Below are 14823 nucleotides of genomic sequence, written 5' to 3' on the forward strand. Positions count from 1 at the left end.
CCGAAAACAATCTGATTAATTTTTGATTTTATCATGTTAGCTAACAAGCTAATCACCAGTCTATCCTGTCAGATGGGTTTAGTTACAGAGCCAGACCTAAAAGCTAACTGAAGCAGAGGTTAATATTTAGAGGTTTTAACTGTACAGCACTTTACACTGACTGCTCATCTTCTAAACCAGGCACCTGTCAAAGACAGAAATAAAAACAGGTCTGTGATTCAGACTGTTCCCTGATGCTGGGAGGTTTTCAGTGTGGATAAGACAAACTTAAAGAAACCTGGCGAAGGGATTCAAGCAGAGAAATCTGTCACGTGACAAGAAAAATCACTTCCGGTTTTTGTGGACTGACGTTTTGGTGGTGAAGAAGATCGACGTGATGACGTCACGGCGCAGCGTGTTTCTGGTAAGTGAGTTTCAGCAGAGAGCTGAGTGAACAAAGTTTCCTCTGTTTGTTTATCCCACAGTAAACATTCACAGTTTACTTGTTGTTTACTTGTTGTTTACTTGTTGTTTACTTGTTGTTTTCTTGTTGTTTACTTGTTGTTCCGGTCTGTTCAGGTTTAAACGCACCGGGTTTGGTCTCTTTAACTCGTCCATGTTGTGGTGATGATGTAACTCCGCCCCTCCCGCTGGGCGGGGCTCGGTACTGCAGCACAGCATCCACCACAGCATCCATCACAGACCCGCTGCTCAGGATTAGAACTACACCGGATCCAGGACCGACAGGATCCAGAGACCGAGAGTCCGAGGACCGACACACACGCGGTGAGTGCTGACGGTCAGACCGGGACCTCTGGTCTGGTTTGTGGGTGTGGGTCTAAGCTCTGCGGGACAATAGAAGCCGTGTTTATTGATCACGTCAGTCTGATCAGCTGTTTCACTGTTTTTATCTTGATTCAGCAGAAACTCTGAACTGATTACATCATCACGTTTATAGACCAGTCAGAGAGCTCCTGCCGCAGCGTCACACACAATTATCAACGGACTCAAAGCTAATTGTTATTATTATTATTATTATTATTATTATTAGAGTTTAGAGTGGTGTGTGTGTGTGCGCGTGCAGAATCTGATCAGCTGCTGATGAAGTTTAATGTCACTGATTGTTTCATCAGAAGAAGACAATATGTCAAATATCAGTTGATCAATTTAAACCAAAGTAAATATGAATGTTTTTAATCATCATATTGATTATTGATTTATTATCGGAAACTTTATTCTCCATGTTTACCTTCACTGAAACTCACAATCAAGTAACAGATGTATTGATAATGATGCAGCTTCACAGTTCACTAGGTCCAGGTCCTGGAGAGAGACTCTGATATAGAGTGAACCTGCATAGTATGGGTCCTGGACCATTTCCTGTTCTGCTGGGTCAGAGATCTGGCCCTGAACACACAGAGTCTGAAGGTGTTAGACTAAAGTTCACAGAACATCACTGATAGAGAGAGGATCAGAGTTAAACCAGTCCAGTTCCAGTCTGGTCTGGTTCCAGAGAAAACACTGTGATGATTCAGCTGGTTTCCTCTCAGTCTGAAGTAAACTGCTGCAGTCACAGCAGATAACGATCAATTCATCTGACGATCATTTTCTTCATCGATTAACTGAAAACAGTGAAACTCTTCTTTCTGTGTTCTGATAAAACTTGTTTCCTTCAGTTTCACACTCCAGTTGTTGTTTGTTGATTGTTGATTGTGTACAGTGGTGTACACAGACCAACATCTCAGGAGAAGAAAGTTTCCAATGATCATGAATAATGAATGAATATTGATCTGGTTTTGTTGTTCCTTCATAATTAAACCCTTCTGTTGTAATGGTTCGGTTGAAAAAGAAGAATCAGTTCATGGATTTGTTCTCAGACCAGGTTTTAACAAACTGTTGTGTTTCCTGCAGCTTCCTACGAGTCCATCGGACAGAGATCAGATAAACACACATTTATTTCTTCTCTCTGTGGTCTGATCTGAATGTTCCTGAACACAGAACCTGTTAACTCCTCAGAACCCGGTCTGGTTCTTAGGAACCGGAGTCTCCAGCCAAGCTAACAGCAGTGGTAGGGTTAGCTACATGCTAACATGCTCATAATGACAATGCTAACATGCTAATGTTAGATATACTGTTTACCATGTTCACCATCTTAGTTTAGCATGTTAGCATGCTAACATTAGCTAGAGAACAGAGTGTCCAACTGAGGCTGATGAGAACGTCTTTAGCTCTGCAGGTGTTTGGTCATAAAGACAGGTGTGAATGTGACCTGATGGTGGCGCCAGAGGAATATCTGAAGCACCATCACAGTCTGACATTAGCATCCTCACAACCACGATGCTAACACAGCTAAAAACCTTGACCCTGCTGATCTGGTTCTGATGTGGTTTCTGATGTAGGTCACTATGTTCGGAGGCGTGTCCGAGCGGATCAAGAAGGACCGGCAGAGGGCTTTAGGTCTGGGCTCGGTCCAGCAGGCCGTACGCTACCTGAACCAGGATTTCCAGGCCCTGAGGGACGACTGTCTGCAGAATGGATCCCTGTTCGAGGACCCGATGTTCCCCGCAGAACCGGCCTCGCTGGGCTTCAAGGAGCTTGCACCGTTCTCCACCAAGACCAGAGGGGTGGAGTGGAAAAGACCGACGGTAAGAACCAAAACTTTGGAACCAGGACCAGTTAAGGTTTGTGATGTGATGTCACATAGACGGGTGATTGTGATTGGCTGTTTCAGGAGCTGACAGAGGACCCTCAGTTTATCGTGGGCGGAGCCACCAGGACCGACATCTGTCAGGGAGCTCTGGGTGAGTCTGGTCTGATCATAAGAACCACAAGACTTCCAACATGGCGTCTGATCTTCCTTCACACGCTCAGTGGTGTCAGACTCGGCTGTGGTTAAACACTGTGAGCTGTCAGGAACTGTGGTTGCAGTACCGTCAGTGAACACAGGGGGAGAAGGTGGCAGCGAGGCAGGGTGGCAGTGCTGCTTCCTGTCAGCTGGTTACATGACCTCAGTGTCAGTTTGTGTGTGGTTTTAAAGGAAACTTCCCTGACGACGGTTGCTAGGAGGCAGACTGGCAGCATGATTCAGAGAGTAAACAGAGAGTTCAGTGTGAGCCAGGTGTTCCTAATAAACTGGACACTTTGTGTAAACCTGCTCATATATCCACAGGGTTTCCTTGGCCCTGAGCAGAGTCTGCAGGTGTCTGTTAATACAATAAATAAAATGGACTTCCCCCCAGCATGCACTGGTAGGGGCTCCACCTGTCTGAGGTGACAGCTTTCTAAGAACAAGCTGAGAGAGAAACTCCACCTGCAGCTTTCTAAGAAACACAAACACAAACAGTCACTGTCACTGTCACTGAGGGCGTGTTTTCACCCTGCGGACCGAGGACACTCCTGCTCTGTGAGGACACATTAGATTAGTCCTGGTTTAAATCAGTCCACTTTGGCTCTTTCTATATATGATATAAATGTGTGAGCACAGAACCACAGGTCCACATTAGCAGAGGTCCCTCAGGTCCAGGTCCTCTGTAGCTCTCAGCACACTCAGTGTTTGTTGGTGGATTTATGAGGTTGTGGTTCAGACATCTGGTGGAAACTGTCTCTGCTTCGTCCTCAGACTCATTGTTGGGTTTATTTCCTGGTTTGTTTAACAGACACATTAAAACAGACAGGAGTCGGTTACTGTAACCTCGAGCTGCTGTTGATGTGAAACAGAGAGTGAGCAGCAGGGTGGAGGCTCAGTGTGAGTTGCTGTTGTGTAATGTGGTTGTTAATGTGGTTGTAAACACAGGGTTGGACAGGAATGATCAGTATGCCCCCCCCCACCCCCCGTGGGCGGAGCTCCAGCCATGTCTGGCTGCTGTAGCTCCTCCTGCTGGACGCTGCTGGAATCAGTCTGACACCAAAACACAGTCTCTGCAGGTCTCAGAGTCCTCTCAGAGAGACTCCTGAGGTCCTGAGAGTCTGTCACTAGGACCAGGTCTGTACTTGACCAGGTGTCACCCCCTCCCTGACCAGCTGCAGTTGGCCATGTTCGTCCTGGAGAGCCGATGATTGATTAGTTATTTTCACTAGGTTTGGTTTAGCCAATGTCAGCCAATCAGAGAGCAGCAGGGGGAAAGGTAATCAGACTCACCTGTGTCTCATCTGCTTCCTCTGCTGATTTCCAAACACTCTGATGTTTTCTGTCTAAATAATTCATGAACAAATCAGCTCTGCAGCGTCACAGTAAAACACATGAAATAAATATGAGATAAATAATAGATATAAATCATTATGATGTGAACAGATTTCAGAAGTTGGATGTTACGAGGAGCACCTGAAGGCAGCACTCAGCCCATCACCTCTGACCTCATACTGATCAGAGTATTGATCTGTCTGATGGAGATTCCATTAGCAGGAAACATTAGCAACCTAACGCAGAAGCATCTAATGTTGTTGATGTTAACGTTTAGCTTAGCATTAGTGCGTCCCCACAGACCCTCAGACTGATAATGGATCAGCTAATGTTCAGACTGAAACATTTCCTGTAACCCTGACATCATCATCATAATCATCATCATCATCGTTAACTGATGCTGCTCCAGATTTTAAATCTGTTTATTCTGAGATAATCAAAGACAGTCAAATTAAATCACCTGTTTGATGAGATATTTAGATCATAAATATAATTTACAGACTCTGTGATCTGCTCCTCTGAGTATTTATTTCCTGTTTTACTGAAGCGTCAGGTCTGAAGGTGGTTGAAGCGTCAGGTGTGAAGGTGGTTGAAGCGTCAGGTCTGAAGGTGGTTGAAGTTTCAGTTGAAGCGTCAGGTGTGAAGGTGGTTTAAGCGTCAGGTCTGAAGGTGGTTGAAGTGTCAGGTCTGAAGGTGGCTGAAGCGTCAGTTGAAGCGTCAGGTGTGAAGGTGGTTGAAACGTCAGATCTGAAGGTGGTTGAAGCGTCATGTCTGAAGGTGGTTTAAGCGTCAGGTCTGAAGGTGGTTGAAGCATCAGTTGAAGTGTCAGGTCTGAAGGTGGTTGAAGCGTCATGTCTGAAGGTGGTTGAAGCGTCAGGTCTGAAGGTGGTTGAAGCATCAGTTGAAGCGTCAGGTGTGAAGGTGGTTGAAGTTTCAGTTGAAGCGTCAGGTGTGAAGATGGTTGAAGCGTCATGTCTGAAGGTGGTTGAAGCGTCAGGTCTGAAGGTGGTTGAAGTGTCAGTTGAAGTGTCAGGTCTGAAGGTGGTTGAAACGTCAGTTGAAGCGTCAGGTCTGAAGGTGGTTGAAGCGTCAGTTGAAGTGTCAGGTGTGAAGGTAGTTGAAGCGTCAGGTCTGAAGGTGGTTGAAGTTTCAGTTGAAGCGTCAGGTGTGAAGGTGGTTGAAGTTTCAGTTGAAGCGTCAGGTGTGAAGATGGTTGAAGCGTCAGGTCTGAAGGTGGTTGAAGTGTCAGTTGAAGAGTCAGGTCTGAAGGTGGTCGAAGTGTCAGTGGAGTTTCTCTGTGTTTGACCTCTGGTTGTTTTACAGGAGACTGCTGGCTGCTCGCTGCCATTGGCTCTCTGACTCTGAACGAACGGCTGCTGCATCGCGTCGTTCCTCACGGTCAGAGCTTCAACTACCAATATGCTGGCATATTCCACTTCCAGGTGAGACTCCACCTATTCACACCCACTCACCTGAGTAATGACGCCTTCAAGCTGAACTGGTTTGTGTTTTCATTATGGTAAACTTGACTCCTGTGGGTGGCTGTAGTTCTGGCAGTTCGGTGAGTGGGTGGACGTGGTGATCGACGACCGTCTGCCCGTCAAAGACGGAGAGCTGATGTTCGTCCACTCAGCTGAAGGCAGCGAGTTCTGGAGCGCTCTGCTGGAGAAGGCCTACGCCAAGTAAGACCATCCCAGTCCGAGTACATTTACAGGTCTCAGGTTGTTGGACTTTGAGGTTTGAACTGTTGGTTGGACAAAACAAACATTTCACATTGAACTTTGGGTAATGGTGATGAGCATGCACTAAACTTTTACTAAATAATCAAATATAATAATTGATTAATCAGGAAAAAAATCAGCAGATTAATGTAGAGTGAAAATAATACTGTTTCCTGTGTGTCTCATGTGTGTTTACTGTGTGTTTATTGTGTGTTTTTTGTGTGTTTGTTGTGTGTTTTGAGGCTGAACGGCTCGTACGAGGCGTTATCTGGTGGCAGTACCACTGAAGGTTTCGAGGATTTTACAGGGGGAGTGGCGGAGATGTACGAGCTGAAGAAAGCTCCCAGAGATCTTTATCGTATCATCAGCAAAGCTCTGGAGAGAGGATCCCTGCTGGGCTGCTCCATCGACGTCAGTCACTCACTGTTTACATGATTAATGTGAATCCACCCTCTGAGCCTGAAAACCCTGAGCACTGAACCAGGACCACGTCACAATCGATCGTAGTTAAGAGGTTTTTCTAAGAGCATTTCTGCGAACGCTCTTAAAGTTGTTTCTCAGATGACGTCTGTCTGTGAGCTGCTGAACATTAAAGACACAAACATCACAAAGACATGTTTTATACTTTCAGTTGTTCAGTATAAACATGAAGCTTAGTGTGGAGTAAAGAGTCTGCAGCTCTCAGCTTCTTCGTCTCTGTAACACGAACAGAGCAGAGAGAAACTCAGCACAAATCTCCGTACAGTTAGTTAGAGTGGCTGATTTCTTTGAATTACTTCTCTCTTATCTGAATGATCTGAATTGAGGTTTGTTGGAAATCTCTAGGAAGCTCATGCTGTTCGCTCCAACATGTGTATAGTTTTCTGAACAGGTGAAGTGTAAAGTTACCGATCAGTTCAGGGTTGAAGCCAAACGGAGTCCTGGTTTAAAACCAGTTACCACAGGTTAGCTGTGTCGTTGCTGTGTTGACCACTCTGACTCTGTCCTCTGTCCTCAGATCACCAGCGCCTTCGACATGGAGGCTGTGACCTTCAAGAAGCTGGTGAAAGGTCACGCCTACTCTGTGACCGGACTCAGACAGGTCAGCTCAGCCGCCAGACTCTGACACAGACTTGGGTTCAGGTCTCTGTGTCTGACTCATGAGGCGTTTCCTTCCTCTCTGTAGGTGGAGTACCGCGGTCGACAGGAGCGTCTGATCCGGATCAGAAACCCCTGGGGTCAGGTGGAGTGGACCGGGGCCTGGAGCGACAGGTCAGTGCCTCAGTTTGACTCTTGTTGGCACCCCCAGCCCCCCCCCCCAAAAAAACCCTGAGCCCTGGTCTTGTTTAGCTGATTCAGAGCCTAGCAGAACAAAGACTGTGTTGCTGTTTCAGCTCCTCAGAGTGGAACTCCATCGACTCTGCAGAGAAAGACGAGATGCTGTGTAAGATGGAGGACGGAGAGTTCTGGTAAGTTTGTCCTGTGACGATCAGTCTGAGACTCGTTTAAAGGCTGGAGACAGTAAACCTCTGTCTGTGTGTCAGGATGTCTTTCCAGGAGTTCCTGCGTCAGTTCTCCAGGCTGGAGATCTGTAACCTGACCCCCGACGCCCTCAGTCAGGACACCACCAGCTTCTGGACCACTGTAACGTTTGAAGGCGGCTGGAGAAGAGGAAGCACCGCCGGGGGCTGCAGGAACCATCCCAGTGAGGAGGGAGGGGGGTGCAGATAGGGATCCGGGTTTTGAAACCAAGACCAGTGTCCAACCAGTGTTTCCCTCTTGAAGCAACTAGTAAACTTCTTCAGCCTTAGCTCTGTCCGTTAGCTCTGCTTGTTATCTCTGCTTGTTAGCTCTGTTCATTAGCTCTGTTCATTAGCTCTGTTAGGTTAGCATTGTTTGTTAGCACTGTTAGCTCAATCCCAAACTGAGTTGATGGAGCAGCAGGAAGAAGTATTCTGTTGATGGACTGGATGAGTCTGAAATCTTCCTGCTTTAATGGACAGAAGTGTTTGTCCAGTGAATGACATGAATTATAAATATCATGAAGTGCAGGTTTGAAACCACAGCTTCAGAAAGACAAAGTGTGTTTTTCAAATTCTGTCTTTTGTTCTTCTGGAGCTGGTGAACGAGGCCTGATGAAGTATTCAGTGTTTACTTCTCATCTGTGCTGGTTTCGTCCTGCACCTGAACCCTGCTGAGGTTTAATGATGGTGGTTATTATGACGACATGTCCCATGATGCCTTTAACTGCTGCTGCATCTCTGCAGACACGTTCTGGATCAACCCTCAATATAAGATCTCCCTGCTGGAGGAGGACGACGACCCTGAGGACGACGAGGTCGCCTGCAGCTTCCTAGTGGCTCTGATGCAGAAAGACCGCCGCCGCTACCGCCGCCAGGGACAGGACATGCACACCATTGGCTTCGCCATCTACGAGGTCAGAGGTCAAATACATCTCTATGGCCCACTGACTACTGCTGCTAACACTGCTGCTGTTGCTACTGTTGCTAATGCTAACATCTCTGTTTCTCCTACTGATTATCATAGTCAGTACATCCAGAATCTCTGTAGCAGAAACCAGAAACCAAATCTTTTTCCTCAACAACCTAAAACACCAAAAACCACAAACCAACACATCGGCAACCACCTCAGACACCATAGCAACCATCCTGAACACCATAGTAACGACTTAAGAAAACACCAGAAACAATCTCAAACGCCATAATAACTTAGCAACCACCTCAAACACTTAAGTAACCCCCTAGTAACCAGCTGATAACATCCTGGTAACCAGCTGATAACATCCTGGTAACCAGGAGCAGCAGATGTTGTTTTTGTCTGAATGTGTTGTGACTTTTCGTCTCTGTCTTTTTCTCTTTCACAGATTCCTGATGAGGTGAGTCAGTCACTCCACCAAACTAATCAAACATCAGACAGTTTGACATTTAGTTTATCAAAGCTAACGTCTATCTGTCCGTCAGTACCGAGGCTGTCCCAGCGTCCACATGAAGAAGGACTTCTTCCTGCGTCACTCCTCCTGCGCTCGCTCCGAGACCTTCATCAACCTGAGAGAGGTGAGCACCAGGCTCCGTCTCCCGCCGGGCGAGTACCTGGTTGTCCCATCGACCTTTGAACCCTCGAAGGAGGCCGACTTCGTCCTGAGGGTGTTCACGGAGAAACAGTCGGAGAGCGAGTGAGTGTGTCGGATCAGAAACCAGAAACAGACATTCACATGTTTGTTCAGAGTTTGTAAAGTGAGTGTGAATCTGTGCAGGGAGATGGACGACGACGTGGAGGTGAACCTGAGTGAAGAGGTAAAAACATTCTTTCACCACATTTTAAAACAACTGTTCAGTGAAGCTTTATTTATAACAGCAGGATGACAAAAGATCTGAACACAAACCCACTGCTCCTCTGTCATCATGTTAGAGGTCTGGACTCTGTCAGGTCCTGTGGTCCTAATCTCTGAGGATCTGGTTCAAAGACCTGAACTGTTTTAGTTTTTCTTTGTCGGTTTCATGTGATGAACCAACAGAAACCTCTGGTCGAGGCTGCTTCATCTTCTTTATTTCTTCTTTATCTCACCTCCAGTTTTTAATCTTCCTCTTGTTTCCCGTCGCTTCCTGTATCTGAGCGTTAGCAGCTTGAGTCTTTGTGTATGAGTCGTTTTCTCAAACTGAAACAAGTTTCTAAAATAAGCAGATATTTTTAATCAGAAAAGGAAGGAAGTTGAATGCGGTCGTTGTTTCCTGGTTGTGTGCTAAGACGACCTTTGACCTTCCTCTCTGCAGGAGGAGATCTCAGAGAGTGACATCGACGAATCCTTCAGGTCCATGTTTGCTCAGCTGTCTGGAGACGTGAGTGTTAGAAATGAATTTATTCAAATCATCACGTGAACACATCAGAGCATCTGAGCTTTATTAAACTGCAGGTTCTTCTTCTTCTCTCTGAAATGATTCAGTTTTAACCTCTAATGTTTCCTCTCATCAGGACATGGAGGTCTCAGTGCGAGAGCTCAGGACCATCCTGAACCGGGTCGTGTCCAAACGTGAGTAACAGTCGAGTTAACGATGATCGTTGAACGTAAAGTGGTCTGATTCAGGTCTAGAACTAGGACCAGGTTTCAGTATGAAGTTCTTAGACCAGGTCCACATGAGGCCTCCATCTGTACTGTGTGGTACTTTTACTTCAGTGAAGTATCTGATCACAAACACACTAACAGATGGAGACAGTGGTATTCCAGCAGCTCCCAGTAAAATCCCTGCTTTTGTCAATGGAGTCTGGTAGTGATATATAGAGATGTTTCTGGTTAAACTAAAAGGATCTTCCTCTTTAGAGTCAGACTTTATCAGAATCAGAATCAGACTTTATTGCCAAGTAAGTTTGCACATACAAGGAATTTGTCTTGGTATATTGGTGCTAAAGGACAATTATAACAAAAAGAAAAGAGCAAAAAGCAAAAACTATATTTACAGGAACATAAGTAAAGGAGCATAAATATACATAATTAAATTAAAGTGTAAAGTGTAGAGTGCAAATGATTGAAGGTGGCAGTGATTGTCCAGGGAGATGTACGTTAATGTAACGTGTAGTGGGGAATGGGGGGGGGTGAGGAGCCCAGTTGCAGATGGGAAGAAACTGTTCTTGAGGTGTGAGGTCTTGGTTTTGATGGACCACAAACTCCTGCCAGAGGGGAGTGACCTAAAGAGTTTGTAACCAGGATGGGAGGGATCGGCCATGATCTTTCCTGCTCACCTCAGGGTCCTGGAGGTGTACAGGTCCTGGAGAGAAGGCAGGTTATAGCCGATCACCTTCTCCGCAGACCGGATGACACACTGCAGTCTGCCTCTGTCCCTGGCAGTAGCAGCAGTGTACTAATAAAAAGCTCTGTCTCTGTAGGAATCCTATCATCATGAACCTGCTGCCTCTTCTTCTGTGGTTGTTTATTTGCAGACAGAGACCTGCAGACTGATGGTTTCAGTATGGAGTCCTGCAGAGCCATGGTCAGCCTCATGGACGTATCCTCCCTCTGCTGATGGTTCTACTGGTTCTGTTTGTTCTCATTCTTTGAGACCTCTAGGTTGTACCTGGTCCAGAGTCTTTATTGGACCTGGATCAGGTTTAGTTCTGTCGTGGTCCAGACCTGAACATGTTGACCGCAGCTCAAAGAAAAGTTTGGACCTTGACCCGGTCTCAGAAAGACGGCAGCGCTCGGCTTGGTCTGCTCGAGTTTCAGATCCTCTGGAACAAGATCAGGAAGTGGCTGGTGAGTCTGAGATCACCTGATCATACACCTGTGCCTCAAGTGTTCAGAGGGGGAAGGTAACGGTTTTCAAAATAAAAGTTTGTAGCTTCACTGTGGAAAAGTCCAGTATTCAAAGTACAAAAAGTTCAGTAGTATTAGCAGAAAAATGTACTTCAAGTCTTAAAAGTACTTGAGTATATTTTCTGCTACTTTATACCTCTACTATCTTCTATAAAAAATCCACATTATTCAGATCAGACTTTAATGAAGGGAAACCTGAAGTCATTAAAATGAGCTCCATGTTTTCATCCAGATCGGACTCAACCAGGTCTCTCCTCTGTTTACACAAAGAAAACCAAGGAACCTGAACCTGAGACTGGAGTCAACTCTGACCAGTGAACATGTGGTGGTTTTTGATCAGGACCTAGTCCAGTCTGGTCTGGACGGAGAAGACACAGTGAAATAAAGCTGTAGATCTGAGGTCGGTTTAAACAGAGTCCAGGTCCTGATCTCGATCTGACTGAGCCTGTTTCTCTGCAGGGAATCTTCAGAGAGTTTGACCTGGATAAATCCGGATGTATGAGTTCCTACGAGATGCGTCTGGCGCTGGAAAATGGCGGTAACTGATCTGAGTCCTGTAGAGTCGCAGCGTTACTGAGCCTGGTGTGTTTGATCGATCTGACCTTTGACCTCCTCGTTCTCAGGGTTCAAACTGAACAACAAACTGTATCAGATGCTGATCGCTCGATATGCCGACAACGAGATCATCGACTTCGACAACTTCACCTGCTGCCTGGTCAAACTGGAGGCCATGTTCAGTACGTATGGGGAGGGTGAACACCTTTTATCTTCCGTACTGTCTTTATGTCTGATCAGGAGGATCCATGTTTTCTGATCAGCTCAGTTTACTGATCAAGTTGATAGTTGAAGAGCGTCCTCTGCTGGTCGACAAGGTGAACTGCATCAATCACTGACGAGTTTCCAGACTAAAAACATAGATTGTTACAATCTGAACATTAATTTCTTCAATCAAAGTGTGTGTGACTGAGCGCTTGTAATTCCATGATGTGACGTGAACGCAGCATAAAGCAGCTTCAGACAAAGACATGATGTTGTGTTTTTTTCAGAGGCGTTCCAGGAGCTGAACAAAGATGGGACAGGAACTGTGGAGATGAACATGATGGAGGTAAAAACAGTTACAGCTTCAACACCTGATTAAACCAATAACACGGTTCGGATCAGTGGTTTTCAGTTTTTACAGCAGCTGCTCTGTCGTCTCTCCTCAGTGGCTCTGTATGACCATGTGTGGATGAGGTTACTTCCTGCTGATGATGAGGTCACTTCCTGCTTTTCCTGCTTTAACTTCAAAGTGCCTCCGACAGGAAGAACAGCTCTAACCTGAACTCGTCCCACTGCAGTACCACACTGCAGCACAGTACTGCAGTACTACTGCAGTACTGTGCTGTGCTCAGGACATCAAAGTCTTCCAACGTCAGTTCCCGGTATGGAGGATCGCTGCTGCCAGAACAGAAATACAGCATGAAATAAAAATTCTCAGAGAACTCATCATCAGTTTTAAGTTTTAATTTACAATCCAAATAATCGTCAATTTTCGTGCCCTGAATCCTGAAGTGAGCAGGTCCTCAGATTTAGTGACTGATTCTGAGACCTGGTTCCATTTGGTAAAACACCTTTAATATTCATTCATGTTCTCTGTTTAGTTTCTGTCGTTACAGAAGTTGAAAATGAAAAAAAACAGTCTGATAAATAAACGTGTGTTGTTACCAACAAACATGGCCGACCGCTGAAACGCTCCAAAGTCTGTGGCAGTGTTGATCCTCCATACACTGAGCTGTAAACCTGAGCAGACAGTGGTAAACTGCAGTGGAATACAGTACTACATACTCACAGTACTACAATACTACTGCAGTACTACATATTTACAGTACTATAATACTACTACAGTACTACAGTATCACAGTACTGAAGCCTGATCACTGTAAACTCTGCTGCTGTATTTAATCACTGTCTCAGATACTTGATGACCTTGGCTTTATTTATTTATTTATTTATGAGATGGAGCTGCTTCCTGTTACACCACCTCCTCCTCCTCACCTCCATCACACCTCCTCCTTCTCCTCACCTCCACCCTTGACTCCTGATCCTCTTCAGGTTCTTCTCACCTGAAGATGCAGGTGAGGAGGACTGAAGGAGGAGTTCAGCCTGTTTTCTGGTCAGTGAAGGCCTCATCGGGTGGAGGCAGGTGATGGAGGCTTTCAGGTTCAGCTCGGTCAAACAGGCGCTAACGTAGCAGATCCTTATGGAAACATCAGCTTCATGTTTTCACTTATTAAAGAAAAGGAAACGGATGAGCTGACTCTGTGTTTGATTTAAACTGAAATCTACACCTGTGTCATGTGACTCACACACCTGGTCACCTCTGTTCACACTGAGCTGTTGTTTCTGACAGGACAGGTAAAAATATTGGTCAAAAATCCATCAGTTTAGTCTTGTTTTAATGATTAATTTATCTCCATTAAAGAAGGTCTGTTTGGAAAGAAAACCAGATGTAAAGTTATAAATGTCAAAGATAAAACTGTGAAGTACTGAAATCAATCTGTTTTAAATCAAACTTATGATAGAAAATCACGCACAAATACACAAAGATTAAAAATAAAAACATTAGAGAAACATTTAGTTTTACCTTTAATTCATATTTTCTTTTCCAGGCAGTAAAGAGCCTCCATACCTGAATATTAAAGGTGTAAAGTCTGATCATCGTGTGGACAAACAAACAACAAACTGTTGACAGAATATTTATTACTAGAATCTCTCTCCATTATCAGAGCTGGTCCGGCTCAGATCTGCATCAACAGTTTATCACCAACACAAAAACTCAGTCTCAGGTCTCAGTCCCGCCGCTGCCAGAGTCCCTTCATAAATCCTCTGTTTTTACTGTAGACGGGTTTAACGGTCTGTTCATGCGGTCCTGGTTCTGGTTTTCCCGTCCGTCCCGTCCTTCCATCGGGCCCAGCAGAACGGCCTGGGCCTCCAGCAGCGTGGTGTCGGTTTTAGCCCCCAGGAACCGGGACGTGAGTTCCAGGTCCTGGAGCCGCAGGCGGACTCTGGTTCCCCGCTGCAGCTTGTCTCCTCCCTCCGCCGGCCGCCGGCACACGCAGTGGAACTTCCCGCCGAAGTCGATGTACAGGTCGTCCTGGACCACGTGGAATATCCTCCCGACCACCACCTTGTCCTTGGCCGGTCCCATCTGGATCAGCGGGGACCGGCGGAGCAGCGAGGCGAAGCTCTCGTCCCTGCCGGAGGACGACGCTCCCTGGTCGGCCTCCCGCCGGAGCTCCGACTGCAGGTCGAAGGCGGCGGCGAACCCGTATCTGGGCCTGTCCGCGTCGGCCTGGTCGCTGCCGGAGCCTCCACTGGAGTCCGAGCTGAAGGAGCTTCTGATGAACCGACAGGAGGCGGACCGGAATCCACACCTGGACCGGGACACGACCGAACACAACGCCGCCATGTTGTCCCACTGCAGCGCGAGCAGGAAATGACCTTCAACTTCCAGTAGAGGAAACAGTCAGCGCGCCCCCTGGCGGCTCATTAACAGTGTGAAACAGCTGCATCAGATGTTTATTAATGTATCGGACTGATAAACACATGATAATCAATAATAAGCAACAATAATACCAAACAGCAGAAACAGATGTTTT

At 46.1% G+C, this 14823-nt stretch overlaps 2 protein-coding genes across 2 annotated transcripts; one reads left to right on the plus strand and one right to left on the minus strand.

The window, feature by feature from the left end:
• The first annotated feature begins 145 nt into the window (after nt 1–145).
• LOC108882288 (calpain-1 catalytic subunit) lies at nt 146–13473 on the plus strand. The gene is made up of 23 exons (XM_018674725.2): nt 146–403; nt 559–765; nt 2379–2624; nt 2711–2780; nt 5483–5601; nt 5708–5841; nt 6123–6291; nt 6878–6961; nt 7046–7131; nt 7254–7328; nt 7404–7564; nt 8127–8296; nt 8744–8755; nt 8841–9052; nt 9134–9173; nt 9651–9716; nt 9850–9907; nt 10813–10877; nt 11057–11125; nt 11645–11723; nt 11809–11922; nt 12232–12290; nt 12391–13473. Exons 3-23 carry the CDS (start codon nt 2385–2387, stop codon nt 12415–12417), a joined length of 2109 nt encoding a protein of 702 aa, XP_018530241.1. The 5' UTR covers nt 146–403; nt 559–765; nt 2379–2384; the 3' UTR covers nt 12418–13473.
• Nucleotides 13474–13793: 320 nt separating this feature from the next.
• mrps28 (mitochondrial ribosomal protein S28) lies at nt 13794–14810 on the minus strand. Its single transcript, XM_018674765.2, has one exon. It carries the CDS (start codon nt 14631–14633, stop codon nt 14040–14042), a length of 594 nt encoding a protein of 197 aa, XP_018530281.1. The 5' UTR covers nt 14634–14810; the 3' UTR covers nt 13794–14039.
• Nucleotides 14811–14823: the final 13 nt, after the last annotated feature.

This window comes from Lates calcarifer, linkage group LG5, assembly GCF_001640805.2.
Source record: "Lates calcarifer isolate ASB-BC8 linkage group LG5, TLL_Latcal_v3, whole genome shotgun sequence".
Taxonomy (NCBI): Eukaryota; Metazoa; Chordata; class Actinopteri; family Centropomidae; genus Lates; species Lates calcarifer.